This window comes from Siphateles boraxobius, unplaced genomic scaffold (genome assembly GCF_051911475.1).
Source record: "Siphateles boraxobius isolate OS27281-9 unplaced genomic scaffold, OSU_SipBor_1 49, whole genome shotgun sequence".
Taxonomy (NCBI): domain Eukaryota; kingdom Metazoa; phylum Chordata; class Actinopteri; order Cypriniformes; family Leuciscidae; genus Siphateles; species Siphateles boraxobius.
Genome location: NW_027509130.1, coordinates 504,750 through 523,625, shown reverse-complemented (window position 1 = coordinate 523,625; position 18,876 = coordinate 504,750). Strand labels below are relative to the sequence as shown.

At 43.1% G+C, this 18,876-nt stretch overlaps 3 protein-coding genes across 11 annotated transcripts in view; 1 reads left to right on the top strand and 2 right to left on the bottom strand.

Moving 5' to 3' along the window:
• Positions 1-18,876, bottom strand: part of LOC143711084 (uncharacterized) — a 276,637-nt gene that overhangs the window by 2,021 nt on the left and 255,740 nt on the right. Inside the window, exons 2-6 of one of the 8 annotated variants that reach the window (XM_077202383.1) lie at positions 17,878-17,928; positions 17,096-17,156; positions 16,670-16,915; positions 9,550-11,677; positions 7,652-8,492 (exon numbers count right to left, since the gene is read on the bottom strand). In XM_077202383.1, the coding sequence (XP_077058498.1) occupies positions 8,396-8,492; positions 9,550-11,677; positions 16,670-16,778 (2,334 nt within the window). In that variant the 5' untranslated portion in view covers positions 16,779-16,915; positions 17,096-17,156; positions 17,878-17,928 and the 3' untranslated portion in view covers positions 7,652-8,395. Of the gene's footprint in view, positions 1-7,651; positions 8,493-9,549; positions 11,678-16,586; positions 16,916-17,095; positions 17,157-17,877; positions 17,929-18,876 lie in introns of those variants that run through there. The other 7 variants (XM_077202388.1, XM_077202384.1, XM_077202382.1 and 4 more) reach the window with 7 other exon arrangements.
• Positions 1-18,876, top strand: part of LOC143711116 (uncharacterized) — a 174,156-nt gene that overhangs the window by 115,343 nt on the left and 39,937 nt on the right. The gene's annotated exons all lie outside the window — the stretch shown is intronic.
• LOC143711160 (uncharacterized) overlaps positions 11,427-18,876 on the bottom strand; it is a 312,783-nt gene continuing 305,333 nt past the window's right edge. Inside the window, exon 3 of the transcript XR_013194754.1 lies at positions 11,427-11,475. The gene's annotated coding sequence lies outside the window, so the exon portion shown is untranslated. The remainder of the gene's footprint in view (positions 11,476-18,876) is intronic.

The following is an 18,876-nucleotide window of genomic DNA, read 5'->3' as shown; positions in this document are numbered from 1 at the left end:
GACAGCGAACGGGCCAATAAATTTGGGAGCAAGCTTATTAGAGACGGAGCGGAGAGGAATGTTCTTAGTAGAAAGCCACACTTTTTGACCGACGACATATACGGGAGGCTTTGACCGGTGGCGATCGGCCTTAGCCTTGGTGCGCGCCCCCACTTGGAATAAAGTCTCACGGGCTCTAGTCCAAGTGCGGTGACACCTCTGGATAAAGGCGTGAGCAGAGGGGACCGCGACCTCGGATTCCAGACTGGGAAAAATTGGTGGCTGGTAACCTACACTACACTCAAACGGAGAAAGGCCCGTGGCCGACACTGGTAAGGTATTGTGGGCGTACTCCACCATGGACAGCTGTTGGCTCCATGAGGAAGGATTCTTGGATACCAAACATCGTAACACCCTCTCCAGATCTTGGTTGGCTCTCTCGGTCTGGCCATTGCTCTGAGGGTGAAACCCTGAAGACAGACTAACCGTCGCCCCCAGTAATCTACAAAATTCTTGCCAAAATTTGGACACAAACTGGGGTCCTCTGTCAGAGACCACGTCTATCGGGAGGCCATGTAAGCGAAAGACGTGGTCAACGACTGTCAACGCTGTCTCCTTAGCTGAGGGTAATTTGGGTATGGGAATAAAATGGGCCGCCTTCGAGAACCGGTCCACCACAGTCAAAACGACTGTGTTACCCTGGGAGGGGGGGAGGGCGGTGATAAAATCTAGCGCGATATGGGACCAGGGTCTCGAAGGGACTGGCAGCGGTTGGAGGAGCCCATCTGGAGGTCGATTGGAAGTCTTACCAGTGGCACAAACCGAGCAAGCCAAAACAAAACTGTGAATGTCACGAGCCATAAGTGGCCACCAGAATCGTTGCTTGACTAAAAACTTAGTACGATTAACTCCTGGATGACAAGCTATGTTGGAACAATGGCCCCACCGGATAACGTCCGACCTTAATCCCTCCGGCACAAATAAACGACTCGGTGGACAGTCTGGCGGAGGCGTTACCCCTTCTAAGGCCTTCTTGACCTTCGATTCGATCTCCCATACGAGTGTGGAAACAAATAGGGTCTCCGGTAAAATGCACTCGGGAGTAGACGGGCGTTCGGAGTGATCAAAAATACGAGACAAAGAATCGGGTTTGATGTTCTTAGAACCCGGACGGTACGAGATAGAAAAATCAAAACGACCGAAAAAAAGGGCCCACCGAGCCTGCCTGGAGTTCAATCTTTTGGCGGTTCTGATGTACTCTAAGTTCTTGTGGTCGGTCCAGACGATAAAAGGTACCCCCGAACCCTCTAACCAATGTCGCCATTCCTCCAACGCTAACTTGACTGCCAACAACTCCCTGTTACCAATGTAGTAATTGCATTCAGCTGGGGAAAAACGGTGAGAGAAAAACGCGCAAGGATGCATCTTGTCGTCTGTGGGAGAGCGCTGGGACAGCACTGCTCCTACCCCCACCTCTGACGCATCGACCTCCACCACGAACTGCCGTGAATAGTCAGGGGCAACGAGGATTGGGAGCTGAAACAAAGCGGCTCTTGAGGTTAGCAAACACAGCCTCGGCTGTATCTGACCACCTGAACGGAGTTCTGGGGGAGGTCAAGGCGGTCAGAGGGGCGGCTAGTAGGCTGAAGTTGCGAATGAAACGGCGATAGAAATTGGCGAATCCCAGAAACCTCTGTAGGGCCTTACGGGAATCTGGACTTGGCCATTCCACCACAGCCTTAACCTTGTCAGGGTCCACACGCATTCCCTCAGACGAGACGATGTGTCCTAAAAAAGGAACAGACTGTGCATGAAAATCGCATTTCTCCACCTTGACAAAAAGCCCATTCTCTAACAACCTCTGAAGCACTTGTCGTACGTGTTGCACATGTTCCTGGAGAGACGAGGAAAATATCAATATGTCATCCAGGTAAACATATATGAATTGATCTATCATGTCTCGCAACACATCATTGACAAGTGCCTGGAAGACTGCTGGGGAGTTGGACAGCCCGAAAGGCATGACCAAATATTCAAAGTGCCCCCTGGGGGTGTTAAACGCAGTCTTCCATTCATCCCCCTCTCTGATGCGGACCAAATGATAAGCATTACGCAAATCCAATTTTGAGAAGATGGATGCTCCCTGCAACCTCTCGAAGGCTGAAGACATCAACGGCAAAGGATAGGTATTCTTTACCGTGATGTTATTCAACCCTCGGTAATCAATACAAGGTCGCAGAGAGCCATCCTTTTTCCCCACAAAAAAGAACCCCGCCCCCGCAGGTGAAGAGGAAGGGCGGATGAACTTGGTTGCTAGAGAATCAGAAATATATTTCTCCATAGCCTCCCTTTCTGGGACAGAAAGCGAGTATAACTTGCCTTTAGGCGGAGACTTACCTGGCATTAACTCTATGGCACAGTCATAGGGACGATGAGGAGGGAGAGAAGCAGCCCTAGACTTACTGAACACTTCCTTCAGGTCATGGTACTCCTCGGGCACGTTAGACAGATCCCCTGCTTCCTCCTGAAACACAAAAACAAGCACAGACGGACAAGCAGACACAAGACAAGACTTATGACACTCCCTGCTCCACTCCAGTATGGTCTTATGCTGCCAGTCCACTCGGGGGTTGTGATGGGTGAGCCAGGGGTGACCAAGAACAATGGCTGCCAATGGTGAATCCATGATATAAAAAAAAATTGTCTCAGTGTGATTGCCAGAAGTGATGAGGGTGATGTCTTCGGTGATGAATGAGATGGTGGGAAGTTCTTGGCCATTAAGTGCATGTACCGCAATCTTCTGAGTGAGTGGTCTGAGTGGAATCTGAAACGTGTGTGCAAACGTGCTGTCCATGAAATTACCTTCAGCCCCAGAGTCCAGAAGTGCTTGGCAGTCGTGTTGGTGAGTTGACCATCTCAGTCTTACCGGGAGGAGTGTAGATGTGGATGAGGTCTTCTCGGCGGAGATCCCACCCGATAGTAGCCTCATACTTACTATCGGGCTTGGCCTTTTACCGGGCAGTTGTACGCAAAGTGTCCCGAAGCTCCACAGTATAGGCAAAGGCCCTGGGACCTCCGCCTCTCCCTCTCCTCCCGGGAAAGCCGAGCTCGACCCACCTGCATGGGTTCGTGATCGAAGACAGGGCTGACCACGTCCCTGCCGCTGGACCGTTGACCCTCTATCCCTCCAGGAGAACGGGTGGACGAGACTCTGCCTCCGACTCGGGAAAGTCGCGCATCCACCCGTAGAGCTAAGTCAATAAGTCCGTTAAGAGACGTGGGGAGGTCCAGGGCGTAGATCTCTCTGTGGACGCGGTCAGCCAACCCATGCAGGAACATGTCCCACTGCGCCTCCTCGTTCCAATGGCATTCGGCCGCCAGGGTTCGGAACTCGATGGAAAAGTCCGAGACCGGCCTCTCCCCCTGACGAAGGTCGGCCAGTACCCTAGCGGCCTCTCTCCCCGCGACTGCTCGATCAAAGACTCTTCTCATCTCCGCGGAGAGAGATTGGAACGAGGCACAGCAAGGGTCTTGATTCTCCCACACCGCCGTTCCCCATAACGCCGCCTTTCCGGTCAGTAACGTGATGACAAAGGCCACCTTGGCTTGTTCATTCTGGAACGTTCTGGGCTGTAGGGCGAAATGCATTGAACACCTTGTCAAAAACGCTCGACAATATGCCGACTCACCCGCATAAGACTCCGGAACCGGTAGGCGTGGCTCAGATGGCGCGAAGATCTCCGGTGGTGTGGGGGGAACGGCTGGTGTGGGTGGCGCAGTGGGAACACGAAGAAGTTGAACCTGCTGGGTGAGCTCGGACACCTGCGCTACCAAAGCTTGAATCGCACGACCCGTGTCATTGATGTTCCTCTCGTGAGAGTCCAATCTCCGGACGTTGTGGTGGACGAACTCATCCAGCGTGGAAGATGCCTCTCCTGCTGCTTCCATTGTAGGGTCAGATCGTTCTGTCATGGTCGGTAAAAGAACAGGAAGCAATAGCAGTTACTCAGTATTTATTTGAAGGACAACAGTACAGGAAAAGACACGGGTGTGGACAGGTAACGCAGGGACTTCGACGGTCAAGGTGCGGTGAATCCTCGTGAAGTGCCCAAGACGAGTCGAAACAATCCAACACCGAGTTGACGAATCCACAGGAACACAAGGACGGGGAAAACTGGAACCAGACGCGAACACCGACACCCAAGACATACAACAACGATCTGACAAAGGGAATGAGACAACGGTGAGTATATAAAGAGTGAGGAAGATTGACTGCAGCTGGTGATGAATGATGATTTTCAGCTGGAGCGGATCAAGGAATGACAACACATTCACGCCCACTACACACGTGCTTTCATACCACAACATAAACACGAGACGAGAAGGAACATTGGATCTGAATACCGTGACAAATTCTGGCCAAAAATGAACCTAGGGCAAAATAACACATGGGTAGCGAGTCGACCGTTCTCTGGGATGCGTTTTCATGATAATCGAATGCACCCAGTTTTAACGTTAATTTTAGTTTAACCACAGATTAGCTTGTAACGCTAGTGCATGGGGCATCGAATAAGTAAAAATACCACTAAGAAGGCTCAAAATAGCCCCACACTAACACAGCATAATTAGGGTCTCTATCTGCAAACCGGAGCATTGGGAACTTTGTAAGTGTACAGACAGTTTAATAAGAAGATACTTTATAAAGACAGTACACATCGCATATACAGGCAGGAGCCATCTTTGGAAAACAATCTAGACCAGTCGAACCACGAACGCCGTGATACATGCTGGTCGATAGTCACAGTTCAGCTCACATAGCACAGTTTTCGTGGTTCGACTTGTTCTCAAATGCTTCGGTTTGCAGGTAGAGACCCTCATTATGCTACCGTGTTAGTGTGGGGCTATTTTGAGCCTTCTTAGTGGTATAAACTAGCCATTTTTATTTTTACTTATTTGATGGCCCATACACTAGCGTTATGAGCTAATCTGTGGTTAAACTAAAAGTAACGTTAAAACTGGGTACATTCGGTTATCATGAAAACGCATCCCAGAGAACGGTCGACTCGGTAACCATGTGTTATTTAGCCCTAGGTTCATTTTTGGCTGGAATTGTCCTTTAATAACTGCAGGGGACATAACAGGCTGCAACAACTAATTGATGCAATTAATCATGAAAGTAATCAACAACCAAGCTAATTATAGATTAATTGTGTATGCTCAATCATGTCAATTTACAGCAGTGAAAATCATTTATATGGACAAAACGCATCTGAAAAATAACATGGTTAGTAAGCACAGGAACTATGTAATTTCTTTTAATTTTATTATAAGTTTGTGTTACGTCACTCAAATTGCTTTTATGTCGATTAGCCAGTTACACAGAAACTGGTAACCAGGCAACAGACAAGTGACCAATCCGGACTGGCAATGTCACTACACCAGGGCTCTACAGTGCGAACATTTCAGTCGCATATGCGACTAAAAATTTCTGTGTGCTGCCATGAAAAGATATTTTGGCGCACTTGTGCGATTGACCCGATCAAAGCTAAAAACTTCAACTCCCAAATGCCCTTATACGTACGTTACGCATCAAGAGTGACGTTTCGCACTGCGATTGGTTGCTTCTGATGTCCGTCAACCAAGTTTTTAGACAACTGTGGCGTTGAATTTATCTTGTGTTGGGATGAAGAGTATCATATTTTACTTTAAAAGTTCTGTCTCAAATGAGGCAGAACAGAGTAGCTTCGAACAAAAAGTTGTTCATTGTAAGAATCAGAAAATATCAGTGAGGGGTAATGTTAAACAGTACAGGTTCCAAAAAGAATGGCTAGACACTTTTCCATGGCTACAAAACGAGAAAGTTAAAGATGTTATGCTGTGCAAATACTGCAAAAAAGCCGGTGCAGAACTAATAGGGCCGACAATGTTTGTGTGAGGACTTTCACACTTCAAGCGAGAATCGCTAGTGAAGCACGGCAATTTCCAGCGTCATTTACGCTGCAAGGACATATTCATTAACAGGTTGCGTCGCAACCTAACCATACAATTCAGGCAGCCGCTATCAGGCAAATTAGCCTTACAAACACAGAAGCTCTCAGACAACTAAAAATCAAATTCAACACTGCATACACGATAGCGAAAGAAATTGGGCCATTAATTTTGCTTCAAGGGACACTTCACCCATTTGCATTAAGTTTTGTATCTTTAGAAACCCAGTCATATTTTTGAATGGTCATGATTTATTCCCTTATTTTCCCCTGAGATGGGAGAAATAAGGATTTAAGTGTTCCACTTCCTGCTTTTTATGATGTAAAAATCGTAATTTTGCGTCATAGAAAGCAGGAAGTCCCATTTCTTTGTATAAGAGTTAAGACTACAAACACTAGCTCATCATTTATTCAGGAAGAGGGGCCCACTCACGCTACAGACCTATTACAGATCAGTGGGTGGGACTTCACTTGCCGAAACTAATAGCAATATCCGCCATCTTGTTTGGAAGCTAAGCTAACAAGCATGTGGAGCCAGATGGGAAGTTACGACAATGATGGAATGAAATAAACATGATATGGAAGAAGATGCTTTATAAAGTCTTCTGCTCAAATCTGATGTTCGTGGCTATCTTTACGAGCCGCAATATAGCGAAGTGTCAGATTGCCAACACGAGCGGGTAGAACGACAGGACCAGTCCGCCTCAACTCGAGCCAATGCAGGCTCCTCGTCCGTGACAGGCAGGTCTTCTGCATTGGCTGCAGAAGCTGCAGTAGCCGCGCCTTGTTCCTCCATCAGCCACGGACGAGGAGCCCGGACTGGCTCGAGTTGAGGCGGACTGGTCCCGTCGATCTACCCGCTTGTGTCAGAATCAGAAAGAGCTTTATTGCCAAGTATCACAGTTGGGTTTAGTCAGAATAGACATTTTCAGATTTACAGATTATGAACATATTTATAGTGTTTTGAATATTATAAATAAATAAATCTACATATAAGTATCACCTGAGTTGTAGGGTATTGCACTAAACAGTGGGAGTATTGCACGCTATATTCAAGCATTGTTGGATAGGTATAGGATCATATTTTTTCTCCCCTCCGATCTAGTGTTCTGGGCCAGTATCGGCACGATACCGATGCTGTGGATCGGATCGGGACATCCCTACTCTTGATGCTTCAAATCTTTTCCCGAAACGTTCATGGGAAAGCCTCAGTGCTTCATGAGGCTTCATTTGCCCAGCCCTAGTTCCTGCAAGATCGTTTTGCTTCACGGTTATCTCCTTCCACACTGAAGGTTTATGTTGCTGCCTTGACCTTTGGCCACTAGAGCTCATTCTACTAGGGCTACGGTGGCCTCCAAGGCCCTAATTTCTGGGGTGTCCCTTCAAGAAGCATTCCAAATGGTATAATGTTATATAGTTTGAAAGTAATCTAGTAATAAAAAAGTAATAAAAAATAAAAAGTAATAAAAGTAGAACTCAATAACTTGTCGAAAGAACTATTGTTTAAAATAGATGAAAAACCTTGGACTTGGCATTTAGGGACTTGTGAACAGCATCTGTCTGCTGCAAGGGTGAAACTATTAATAATGTAGACAGACAGCAATCTCATTCAATGCCAGTCATGTGTGTGGTGAAATATTAGGCATTTAAAAGCTATATTGATAAAAATGTACAATAACAATGAGTTGGTGATAAAATGAGCAATGAGTTTAATCAATCATTTTTTGAAGCAAATACAAACATTAAGTAAAAGTGAAAGCGAATGAGGCAGATCTCTCTTTACTGACTCATAAGAGCCAAAGCATCTCAAGAGAGGTAAAGAAAAAAAAAATGGTCCAGTTTCAAAGCTACATGAAAGTATATCTTGCATTTGCTTGGAAGAGTAGAAGTGGGAGAGAAACCAGATGTTCTCATGAAAAACTATGAAAAACGAGTTAAAATTAATATCAGATTCATATCTCTCTTAAAATTGTTATGGCCTCTTCTTCAGCTCCTGAACCATGAGAGCACAAGAACACTGAGTTAACTTAAAAAACTACTGCTTTCCTTCATAAAAGACAACTGAGTGATACAAATTGATTAACAATAAAACTGATGTGTTTATCTCCAGTGAATCCTTTCATGTGTTTCTGACAGACTGAATCTCTTTTTGCAGTGTTTTTTTCCCCAATGTGAATTTTCTGGTTGTCTGTCAGTTCATCTTCTGTAGTAAAGGACTTCCTGCACTGAAACACACACCACGTGTCTTTTCTGCTGTAATATTACGAATGAATCTTCTCCTTTGAGTGAATCTTCAGATGTTTCTTCAGGACTGAAGTCCAATGAAACTGATCACAGTTAAATGTTCTTTCTTCAGAATGAGAAGTGGATGTAATTTCAGAGCGAAAGCCTGAGCCGCTTCTTCCCAGTGTGAACTCTCATGTGAATCTTCAGACTTGATTTACATGTGAAGCGTTTTTTACACTGAGGACAGGAGACAGATTTTTTTGGCTTCTTTTTTTCCTTTCTTGTTCACGTCCATCAGATCTAAAAGAAACATTACATCAACTGAGATTTCAAATGAGAGACAAATGTGAAATGAAAAGTGAAGCTCAAAGTCAAGATCACTGATGAGTTCAATAGTCATTTTAATCTCATCATATCTGGTCAACAACTGCTGTGCACAATTATGATCTATTTTAACATCATGAAGATGATTTGTGTTATAAATCACTAGTTTGGTCATGAAACTCTAGATGGCACGTGCTTGACATGTAATCTGTAAGCAATCACATAATTTCCAATCCCTTTCTAACATTAACAGAGGAAGAATCTGGAAGCTTCTCGTCTCTGTATTCTTGATAAGCACCAGAGCAAATAATAAAACATGAACTGCTGTTAGAAAACATGTAAATACTGTTTGACGTTTTATCTTCACCATAATAAGCAGTGTCAGAAAGAGAAAGTTGCACAGCGCTGCTATGTATATCGCTTTATTTCTGCTTTTGACATGAGCGCCACCTACTGGCAGAGAGTGATTTTGCATTGCTCTGAACAGACAAATCACATGTCAAAAACAAACTTTTTTATATCACACATTCATGTTGGGTTGAACACGAGTTAATGAAACCAATCAAACAACAAAGTGTCGGTTGCTCATCGTGGCTGTTAAGAAATGAATGAATGAATGAATGAATGAGGTATTTATTTAGCGCAACTATTTACCAGAGGTGGAAAGTCCAGGGGTCAGAAAGTAAAAGTCCTGCCAGAAGTTTATTCCACCCATGAACTCAGCCAGCTGATCTCACTAATTAGTTCTACCTACTGGCTGAAAAACTGCTACTTAGCAAATCCAGGTGATTGGAACAAACTACTGAGGACGACTTTTACTTTCTGAACCTGGACTTTCCACCGCTACTATTTACTACTGTACACACCAAGCGCTTTACAATCACATCAGGTTTCGACCTCATTCATAACCTGGATGATTCAACAACAGCCACAGCGAAACAGCGCCAACTATAGGTGGAGAAGAAATATTTGACTGTGACTAACTTACACAGAAGAGATTTTGTTTCTCAGCACATAAAGATGAACTACTTACCGTGATCTCAGACTGTGTTGATGTGGTTTCTCCACTTTATGGATCTTCATGTGCATCTTCAGGTGACTTTTATTAGTGAAACTCTTTCCACACTGATCACACGTGTGCGGCTTCTCTCCAGTGTGGATCCTCTCATGTGTTTTCAGTTGTTCTGACCGATTGAATCTCTTGTCACAGAGTGAACACTTGTAAGGTTTTTCTCCAGTGTGAATTCTCTGGTGCCGTTTTAAATGTTCAGCTATAGTAAACGTCTTCTCACAGTCAAAGCACATGTACTCTCTTAAACCAGTATGAGTTTTTTGATGTCTTTGTAAAGATTTCAGCTGTGAAAAACTCTTTCCACATACAGAACATGAATGTGGCTTCTCCTTCGTATGAACTGTCAGGTGTTTCTTCAGGTTTGATGCCCAAATAAATGTTTTGCCACATTGATCACATGTGAACGGCTTCTCTCCGGTATGAATTCTCATGTGAATCTCCTGATTTTGTTTGCATGTGAAACTCTTTCCACATTGATTACATGAAAATGACTTCTCTCCAGTGTGAACTCTCATGTGACGCTCAAGATTTTGTTTGTTTGATAAACTTTTTCCACATTGATCACATGTGAACGGGTTCTCTCCAGTGTGAACTCTCATGTGAATCTCAAGATTATGTTTGTTTGATAAAATTTTTCCACATTGATCACATGTGAACGGGTTCTCTCTAGTGTGAACTCTCATGTGAGTCTTAAGATTAGGTTTGTATGTGAAACTCTTCCCACATTGATCACATGTGAACGGCTTCTCTCCAGTGTGAAATCTCATGTGAATCTTCCAATACGTTTTGTATGTGAAACTCTTCCCACATTGATCACATGTGAACAGCTTCTCTCCAGTGTGAAATCTCATGTGAATCTTCCAATATTTTTTGCATGTGAAACTTTTTCCACATTGATCACATGTGAACGGCTTCTCTCCAGTGTGAACTCTCATGTGACGCTCAAGATTTTGTTTGTTTGATAAACTTTTTCCACATTGATCACATGCGAACGGGTTCTCTCCAGTGTGAACTCTCATGTGAATCTCAAGATTTTGTTTGTTTGATAAACTTTTTCCACATTGATCACATGTAAACGGGTTCTCTCCAGTGTGAACTCTCATGTGAATCTCAAGACTATGTTTGTATGAGAAACTCTTCCCACATTGATCACATGTGAACAGATTCTCTCCGGTGTGAACTCTCATGTGAATCTTCCAATATTTTTTGCATGTGAAACTTTTCCCACATTGATCACATGTGAACGGCTTCTCTCCAGTGTGAACTCTCATGTGATTCTCAAGATTATATTTGTTTGATAAACTTTTTCCGCATTGATCACACGAGAACGGCTTCTCTCCAGTGTGAACTCTCATGTGAGTCTCAAGATTTTGGTTGTTTGTGAAACTCTTTCCACATTGATCACATGTAAATGGCTTCTCTCCAGTGTGAACTCTCATGTGACGCACAAAATTTTGTTTGCATGTGAAACTTTTTTCACATTGATCACATGTGAACGGCTTCTCTCCAGTGTGAACTCTCATGTGATTCTCAAGACTTTGTTTGTTTGATAAACTTTTCCCACATTGATCACACGAAAACGGCTTCTCTCTAGTGTGAACTCTCATGTTGTGAATCTCCCGATTTTGTTTGCATGTGAACCTCATTCCACATTGATCACATGTGAACGGCTTCTCTCCAGTGTGAACCCTCATGTGACGCTCAAGATTTTGTTTGGCTGTGAAACTCGTTCCACACTGATCACATGTAAATGGCTTCTCTCTGGTGTGAACTCTCATGTGAATCTTCCGATATTTTTTGCATGTGAAACTTTTTCCACACTGAGTGCAGGCGAAAGATTTCTTGTCTTTTCTTTTCTTTAAAAATATATTTTTAGTCTTTGAGCGACTCAAAGGTGTATCTCCAGGTTCGACATGTTTCTCCTCCGCTTCACTCAGTTCTTCACTCTCCTCCTTCACTTCCATCAGTTCTTCACTCTCCTCCTTCACTTCCATCAGTTCTTCACTCTCCTCCTTCACTTCACTCAGTTCTTCACTCTCCTCCTTCACTTCACCCAGTTCTTCACTCTCCTCCTTCACTTCCATAAGCTCTGAAATGAAAGGAAAAAAAAGTAGTTTTTAGTACAAAATTCAAAGAGAGAAATATGATTATGAAGTGAAAGGACATAAAGTGAGCCCTAAAATATAATTTTGATCAGTTTTTATAAATTAATTATTCATGTCCCTGAAAATCTCCATGAATGAAGAACATAGATCTTCCAATTATTACACTAATGTTTAGATGTAATAATTCAGTAGGTACAAATCCCATGTTTCTGTCAAGAGAACTATTAAAATATAGTTATCTTGACAGAATATATATATATATATATATATATACACACAGTATATATGAAATTATCTAATGTAATAAACACATTGAACATATACAACAGTGCCATAACGTTTTCAGTTCAAGAACTGTTATTCTTTTTCAGCTTAACGGTTGTTTATTATAAGAGATGACATAATAAACAGCAGGAGGCTACAATAGGCTACACACAAAATATTCTATTTTGAAATGAACAATGTTTTGTAATGCATGTACAAAAAAAAGCTTTAAAAAAAGTGAATGAAAAAAGTTGTTAAAAATTGTGTTTATTGTTATGAAAAATGCACATAAATCCAATTTTTAATTTTTAGATAAAATATGGGTAGCACCTCAGTATGGGGAACACATTCACTATTAAATACAACTTTTTAGCGTTTAAGTTTAGGTATGGCATGGGATTAAGGCTCTCTCTCGGGTCTGGCCTTGACGCGGCGAGAGGGCTTACGTGTTCCAGTGACCCCGGAGAGTGATACCATCGGGAGCTTGCTCCTGGTAGGGTCACCCTAGACGGGCCGATCTCCAGGGTAGGTACCAGACAAACAAAGACCCCAGCATTTTTGTATGCTGGGAGGTGTCAGCCCCACCAACCGACTATCCTGCGGAAGGCTAACAACCCACCCAGGAGAAACTCTTCTGTTAGAAAGTAGCCGGACAGCCCAACACGATAACGGACCCCAGCCTGCCCCCTACCAACGAGTACAGATCAACCTTTGCCGCAGGACCCAAGTCGCCGCTTGGAATGTCCAGACACTCCTTCGCTCCGGAGCTGCCACCCTGCTGTCCTGAGAGCTCTGCCGCTATAACATCTCCTTGGCAGGGCTCTGTGAAGTTCGATGGCACGGCAATGGCGAAACAACAGCAGGCGACCATTGCTATTTCTGGAGTGGCCCCGAGAGACGGACAGGCCTTTATGGCGTGGCACTTGCCATCCCAAAAGCCTTCCGCAAGTCCCTCATCAACTGGACACCCCTGAGCGACAGATTACTGTCGGCCCGCTTTCTCCATCAACACGGCAAGATGACCGTAATCGTTGCTTATGCCTTCAAAGATGTTGCTGATGAGGAAGCAAAGGATGCCTTCTTTGACCAACTTCATCAGGCTGTTGGCCAAGCCTCACCACACAACATCACCATCATCCTCACCGATGCCAACGCCACTCTGTCTAGCAGTGATCGGCTCACAGGCTCACCTGTCGGCACAACCTTTGCTGACAGGTTCACAAACGACAATGGTAAACCGCCTTCTCCTTCTCTGCCATCACAATAACCTCTGCGTTGCTGATACCTGGTTTCACAGGAAGCTTATCCATCACTGGACATGGTACAGCCCAGATGGCAGAACCAGGAAAGCGCTTGACCATATCCTCATTTCTCGACGCTGGAAGCCGTTTGTCACCAACTGCCGTGTGTACCGAGGAGCAGAGCTTGGCAACACAGACCATCGCTTGCTGGTGGCCCAGCTTAAGCTAAAGCTGCAAGCCCACCAGCACACCAAGACTCAGCCTCGCCTGGACTCCTCCCTACTCAGTGATCCAAACATTGCCACAGATTTCAGTTGCGCCATCCGCCGCACCTTTGATAACCTGGCTACCGACAAGGTGAATGACTGGCAGACCTTCAAGGAAAGTATCATCCAGTCAGCTCACAATGTCTTTGGTTGCTTCTGACCTTCCCCGAAAAAGCCCTGGATATCGGAGAGAACATTCAACATCATCGACCGGCGGCGTGAGGCCCTGCTCCGAGGTGACATGACGGAGTATCAGCGACTGAACCGCCAGCGCAATGTGGCTATAGCCGAGGATAGGGAGAAGTTCTGGCAAGCAGAAGCTAAACAACTACAGTTCGCGGCCAATAACAACAATATGAGCTGTGCCTTCAGTCTGCTGCGCCAAGCCCGTAATGGCCCACGCATCAAGACAGCCCTGGTGAAAGATTCCGATGGCAATCTTATAGCAACCGAAGCAAACTGCCTTGAACGCTGGAAAGAGCACTACAGCCTCCTTCTGCAGCATGGTACCTCCCCTGCTGATACCACCATCTTATCGACCGCTAATGCTGCAACCCTTGGTGCTGTTTGCAATACAGACCCTGTCACACCTGAGGAAGTCAGAGCCGCTCTGGAAAAACTTAACAACAGGAAAGCCCCCGGCATCTGTGCAATAACCGCTGAGATGCTAAAATCCGGGGGTGAAACCATCGTCGAGTGGCTTACCCACATATTCAATGAGGTGTGGGAGACAGAGAGGCTTTCCAGCGACTGGACCAGAGAAGTCATCTTGCCCTTTTGGAAACGTAAAGGTGACAGGCTAGTGTGCGGCAACCACAGAGGCATTATCCTGCTCTCCATCCCCGGCAAACTCTTTACCAGGATCTTGCTCACTTGTGCTCTCCCAGCCATCAGAAACAGCCGCCGTCCCCAGCAGGCTGGCTTCATGCCTAACCGCTCCACAACAGACCAAATCTCCGCCGTTCGTTTGCTGATAGAGAAGACCTATGAATTCCGTAAAGATCGCCATCTTTACATCAGGTTCATAGATCTGAAGGCTGCCTTTGACACCGTTTGCCACACTTCACTGTGGAGTATCCTACACGCCCTTGGAGCACCCAAGTTTGTATGTTTGTTTCTAATTAAGTTTAGTCAGATGCATTTGTAACCTTTATCAACTGGGTTAAGATTCTTTGAAAGCCGACATGCAAACATCGCTGCTGAAGAACTGTGCTACACTACTACCTTCAATAAACTCTTCTCACCACGAGAACTCTGCTCAAGCTTACTTATTTGATGTATTAGAGAAATCAAATACATCGACAAACCCCCAAATAACTGCTCGACCACATATAAAGCAAAGCAATCAAACACAAGTTTGGTGTCTAGTGATGGGGAGTCGCTCTCCTCCTCACGGGAATGAGTTTGAAATCTGAAAAGAGACTCAGAGAGTCTTCTGGTTAGTGTTCTTTGGTGACAGGAAAACCGATGAATAGGTTATGTTTACATCCCTGTCAGCCATCCTGGGATTCTGGAAAGCTTATCTACTTAATACAGTTTACTGTTTATTAGGGCTGGGTAAAAAAATATAGTTTTTTCGATTTTAATCAATTCTCATTTTTACGAACCAATATCAATTCTTAAATCCCAAGAATCAATTAGTCTATCCTGTTTTCAGTTGATGAATGAACGGAACATTGTAGCGCACATCCCATCCAATAAATCGCAAAAATCTTTATGCTTTGTTACTTTTGATATGAAACAAAGTCTAAGGCCGGTGACACACTGACTGCGTGGCGTGAGCGTGACGTTTCTGTTGCGTGTCAGCTGCTTCGCGTTTTCTGTGTCTTTGTACACCAGAAACGTGTCTGACACGGCGCTGCTGACACAGATCACCCTTGTTCGACATATGGGAGAGAGTTGTGGAAGTCCTATATACTTCATGTTAAGCATAAATATAAAGCCTACTGATAAAGACACTGTCAGCTGTATTGAAAGCAAAATAGACTACAGAATATTTCGTTCTGTATTGACAGGTGCAATATTTGAAAATTGATTTAAGGTTTAATATTACGTCCATTTTATTATGAAATTCAAAAAATAAAAACCATTCTGGCGCTGTTTAATGTGGCGTGACAGAAGCACACGTGAACTGATCATCTCCTCCTCTTTAAATATCAGTTACAGCTCAAAATAAACATGAATGGACATCTGAAGGTATGTTAACAGATACAATAAAACACATCTAAACATGTAACATGTCTCATGTAATCGCTTAATTAGTGTTTCAACCACGGAAAGACGTCTTTTAAACAAATAAAGTTTTTATGACAGCCACAATTTAAATGTGTACACATAGGTAGAAATATGATTATGTAATTGTAAAGTTAGTATAACTTTATTATTATAAAAAAACAGCCATGAATGTCATTTAAGTGTTTGTATACAAATTTTAATTTTAACCTTCAATGTTATAGTAATGCAGAACCAACTGATTCCCATGTATAGTTAAGAGCATTATTTGAGAGATTTTCTTTCCTTGAGAATATTTGCCATGTACTTTATTTGATATACATATACAGTATATCCAAAACAATCAATATCGAATCGCAAGCTTCAAATCTAATCGAAAATTGTGTCAATACCCAGCAAACTGGTAGTTCGGAAGGCAGAAAGTATTCTAGCTTCTCCGGGACATGTTATGGCAGGTGAATTTTCTCTGTTGCCCTCTGGTCGTCGTTATGCGCTTCCTGTGTGTAAAACGAACCGCCACTCCAAATCTTTCATCCCTTACGCGACCAAACTCTTAAACTCAATGTAGGTTTTTATGTGCACACACTGATTGCTTGTATGTTGTGCATAATGTGTGGGTCTTTTGTTATGTACTGTCGCAAACACGCTGCTCTTAACTAATTGCCCTTTGTGGGACTAATAAAGTTGATTGAATTGAATTGAATTGAAACTATATTGAGAAATGTCAAAATGTTTGGTAATATGGTTGCAAAAAAAATGTGAGCCAGTTATAAATGTAAAATAAAACAGCTAAAATATTTGGTTGGACCTGATGTTGACAATCAATATAACAATTTATCAAACCTCTCTTTACTGACCATTTGTTGTAAACAAACAAGACAATTTTGTACCATTTCATAGTTTAAATGTTTGTCTAAATGTGAAGAAGTTCTTTAATCTTTCTATCATGAATGAATGAAGAATAAACACCAACCTCTTTGTTCTTCAGTATGTTTCATTCTGCAGGGTTCTGGATCACTCGTGTTCTCACTGTCCTCTTTAATAAACTCAGTCTTTACAGATTTCAGCTCTTCCTGATGCATTGCTGCTTGTCTTCACTTGTAGCTGATGGAAATATTCCAGCATTTATTGAAGAATTACAGTGGGAGGAGCTTCACTGATGATGGTCTGTGTTGGGAGGAGCTTCACTGATGATGTGATTGCTGTGGGAGGAGCTGATCTGCAAAAATCAAAGTTATCAGTTACTGAGTTTGTTAAAATTACACATCTACATCGTATTTTCCGGAAAATAAGTCACTTTTTTTTCATAGTTTGGCTGGTCCTGCGATTTATAGTCAGGTGCAACTTATATATCAAAATTAATTCATACTGACTGACATGAACCAAGAGAAAACATTACCGTCTACAGCCGCGAGAGGGCGCTCTATGCTGCTCCTGTAGCCTACTGCTGAAAACATGAGCTGAAAACAACTGAAAAACTATTAACTGAAACATTAACTTAAAGAGAACTGAGAAAGACTGAACACAAACAAAATGCCCCCAAAAAGAAAATCCTATTCTGCAGATTATAAACTGCAGGTAGTAAAATATGCAGCCGAAAACGGTAATCGAGCAGCAGAAAGAAAGTTTGGAGTGAGTGAGAAAGAAGTGACTGAAGTGTGAGTGACTGAAGAAAAGCAGAGGTTACTCTAAAAGGGCATCGCACAACAGATGAGAAGTGCAGCGCCACATCTTTAAAATTCAAGCACATTATTCTCTATGAGAGAACACACACCGGCGGCGTCTATCCGCTGCGCCCAGCAGCGACTCAGAACCTTCAAAATCCAGCTGTGCCACAGATCGCCATTTACATAGGTTTATATTAAATTCATTTATTTGTCTCAAATCGTCGTTATATCGTCAAATCGTGCTCCAATATACATTTAGTTTTACATTAATTTACAGAAATCAGCTGTTTTAATGAAAATTGCTGACTTTATCGGATTTTCAGGTGAGATTCTCAATTAATTCAGTTAACGGACTCTGGGGTAAAGTGTGTTCAGATTGCAGACTCAGCAACGATTGTATTTAATTGTACAGTACAATCATAACATAGTACATACATTATCTTAATATAATGTCCTTAAACATAACAATATTGCTGGCAATAAACTGAGAAAGTGTGCGTCAGGTGTGTGATACCTCGAGATGTCCTAGACGCGGCGCTTCTCATCCGGTGTGCGACCCTCTTAACTGTAATGAAGAAAACAAAGAAAGCTAATCGCGGGCTGAAAGCAAGATGGCCAGAGCTGGAGGAACTAGTCCACGGATGGGTGCTTGAAGAACAAATAAAAAAATGCGACTTACAGTCCAGTATGACTTAGGCTTAAATGTTTTTTTCCCTCTTCATGACGCATTTTTTGACTAATGCGACTTATACTCCGGAGTGACATAGTCCGGAAAATACAGTAAGCATTTATGTCTTTATCTCTATATAGAAACCAACAATTACTCTCAGTCTACTCACACCAATGAAATGAGCTTCAAGTGTCAATTTACAGGAGATCTGAAGACATCAGTATAATAAATGAGGTGAAAACAGGAACTATTGTCATGAAATGAAGAGTGTTTTCAGCAGATCTGTTAATATTGATGAGTCTCAGACTATCAACACTCATTCAACAAGCCATTCAGGATCATCAGCAGATCATCTCACTTTATTCTGAGTGTTTGCTGTTAGAAACACATTATTTGAGTCAGGATATATGACAAAAGCCTATAAATCTGCTCTATTGAAAGATGATACTGCTATTTCTCTCAATATGACATGGATAAAACATCAATAATACAAAGACAAACATTAATGCCACTCATCTTCACAATACAGCAACATAACAATGAACTGAAACATGGTTTGATTTTATGATAACTACATTGTATTAAAGTAATAAGATCTCTAACACGAAACAGTTTTTATGTGCAGAAACCGACAATTATCATGATTTATCAAGCGACGAGAATAATTTTTGTACACAAAAAAACCCCTAAAAATAAGTAGCGTTTCTGTGTTGTACATCACACGACATCCCACACATGACCAGCGTCGGCCAATAGTGAGCCTTCGTTCTGACGTACAACACAGAAGCGCTGCGCAGTTACACTAGTTGTGTCCCAATGTGAAGGCTGCATCCTCCGAAGGCC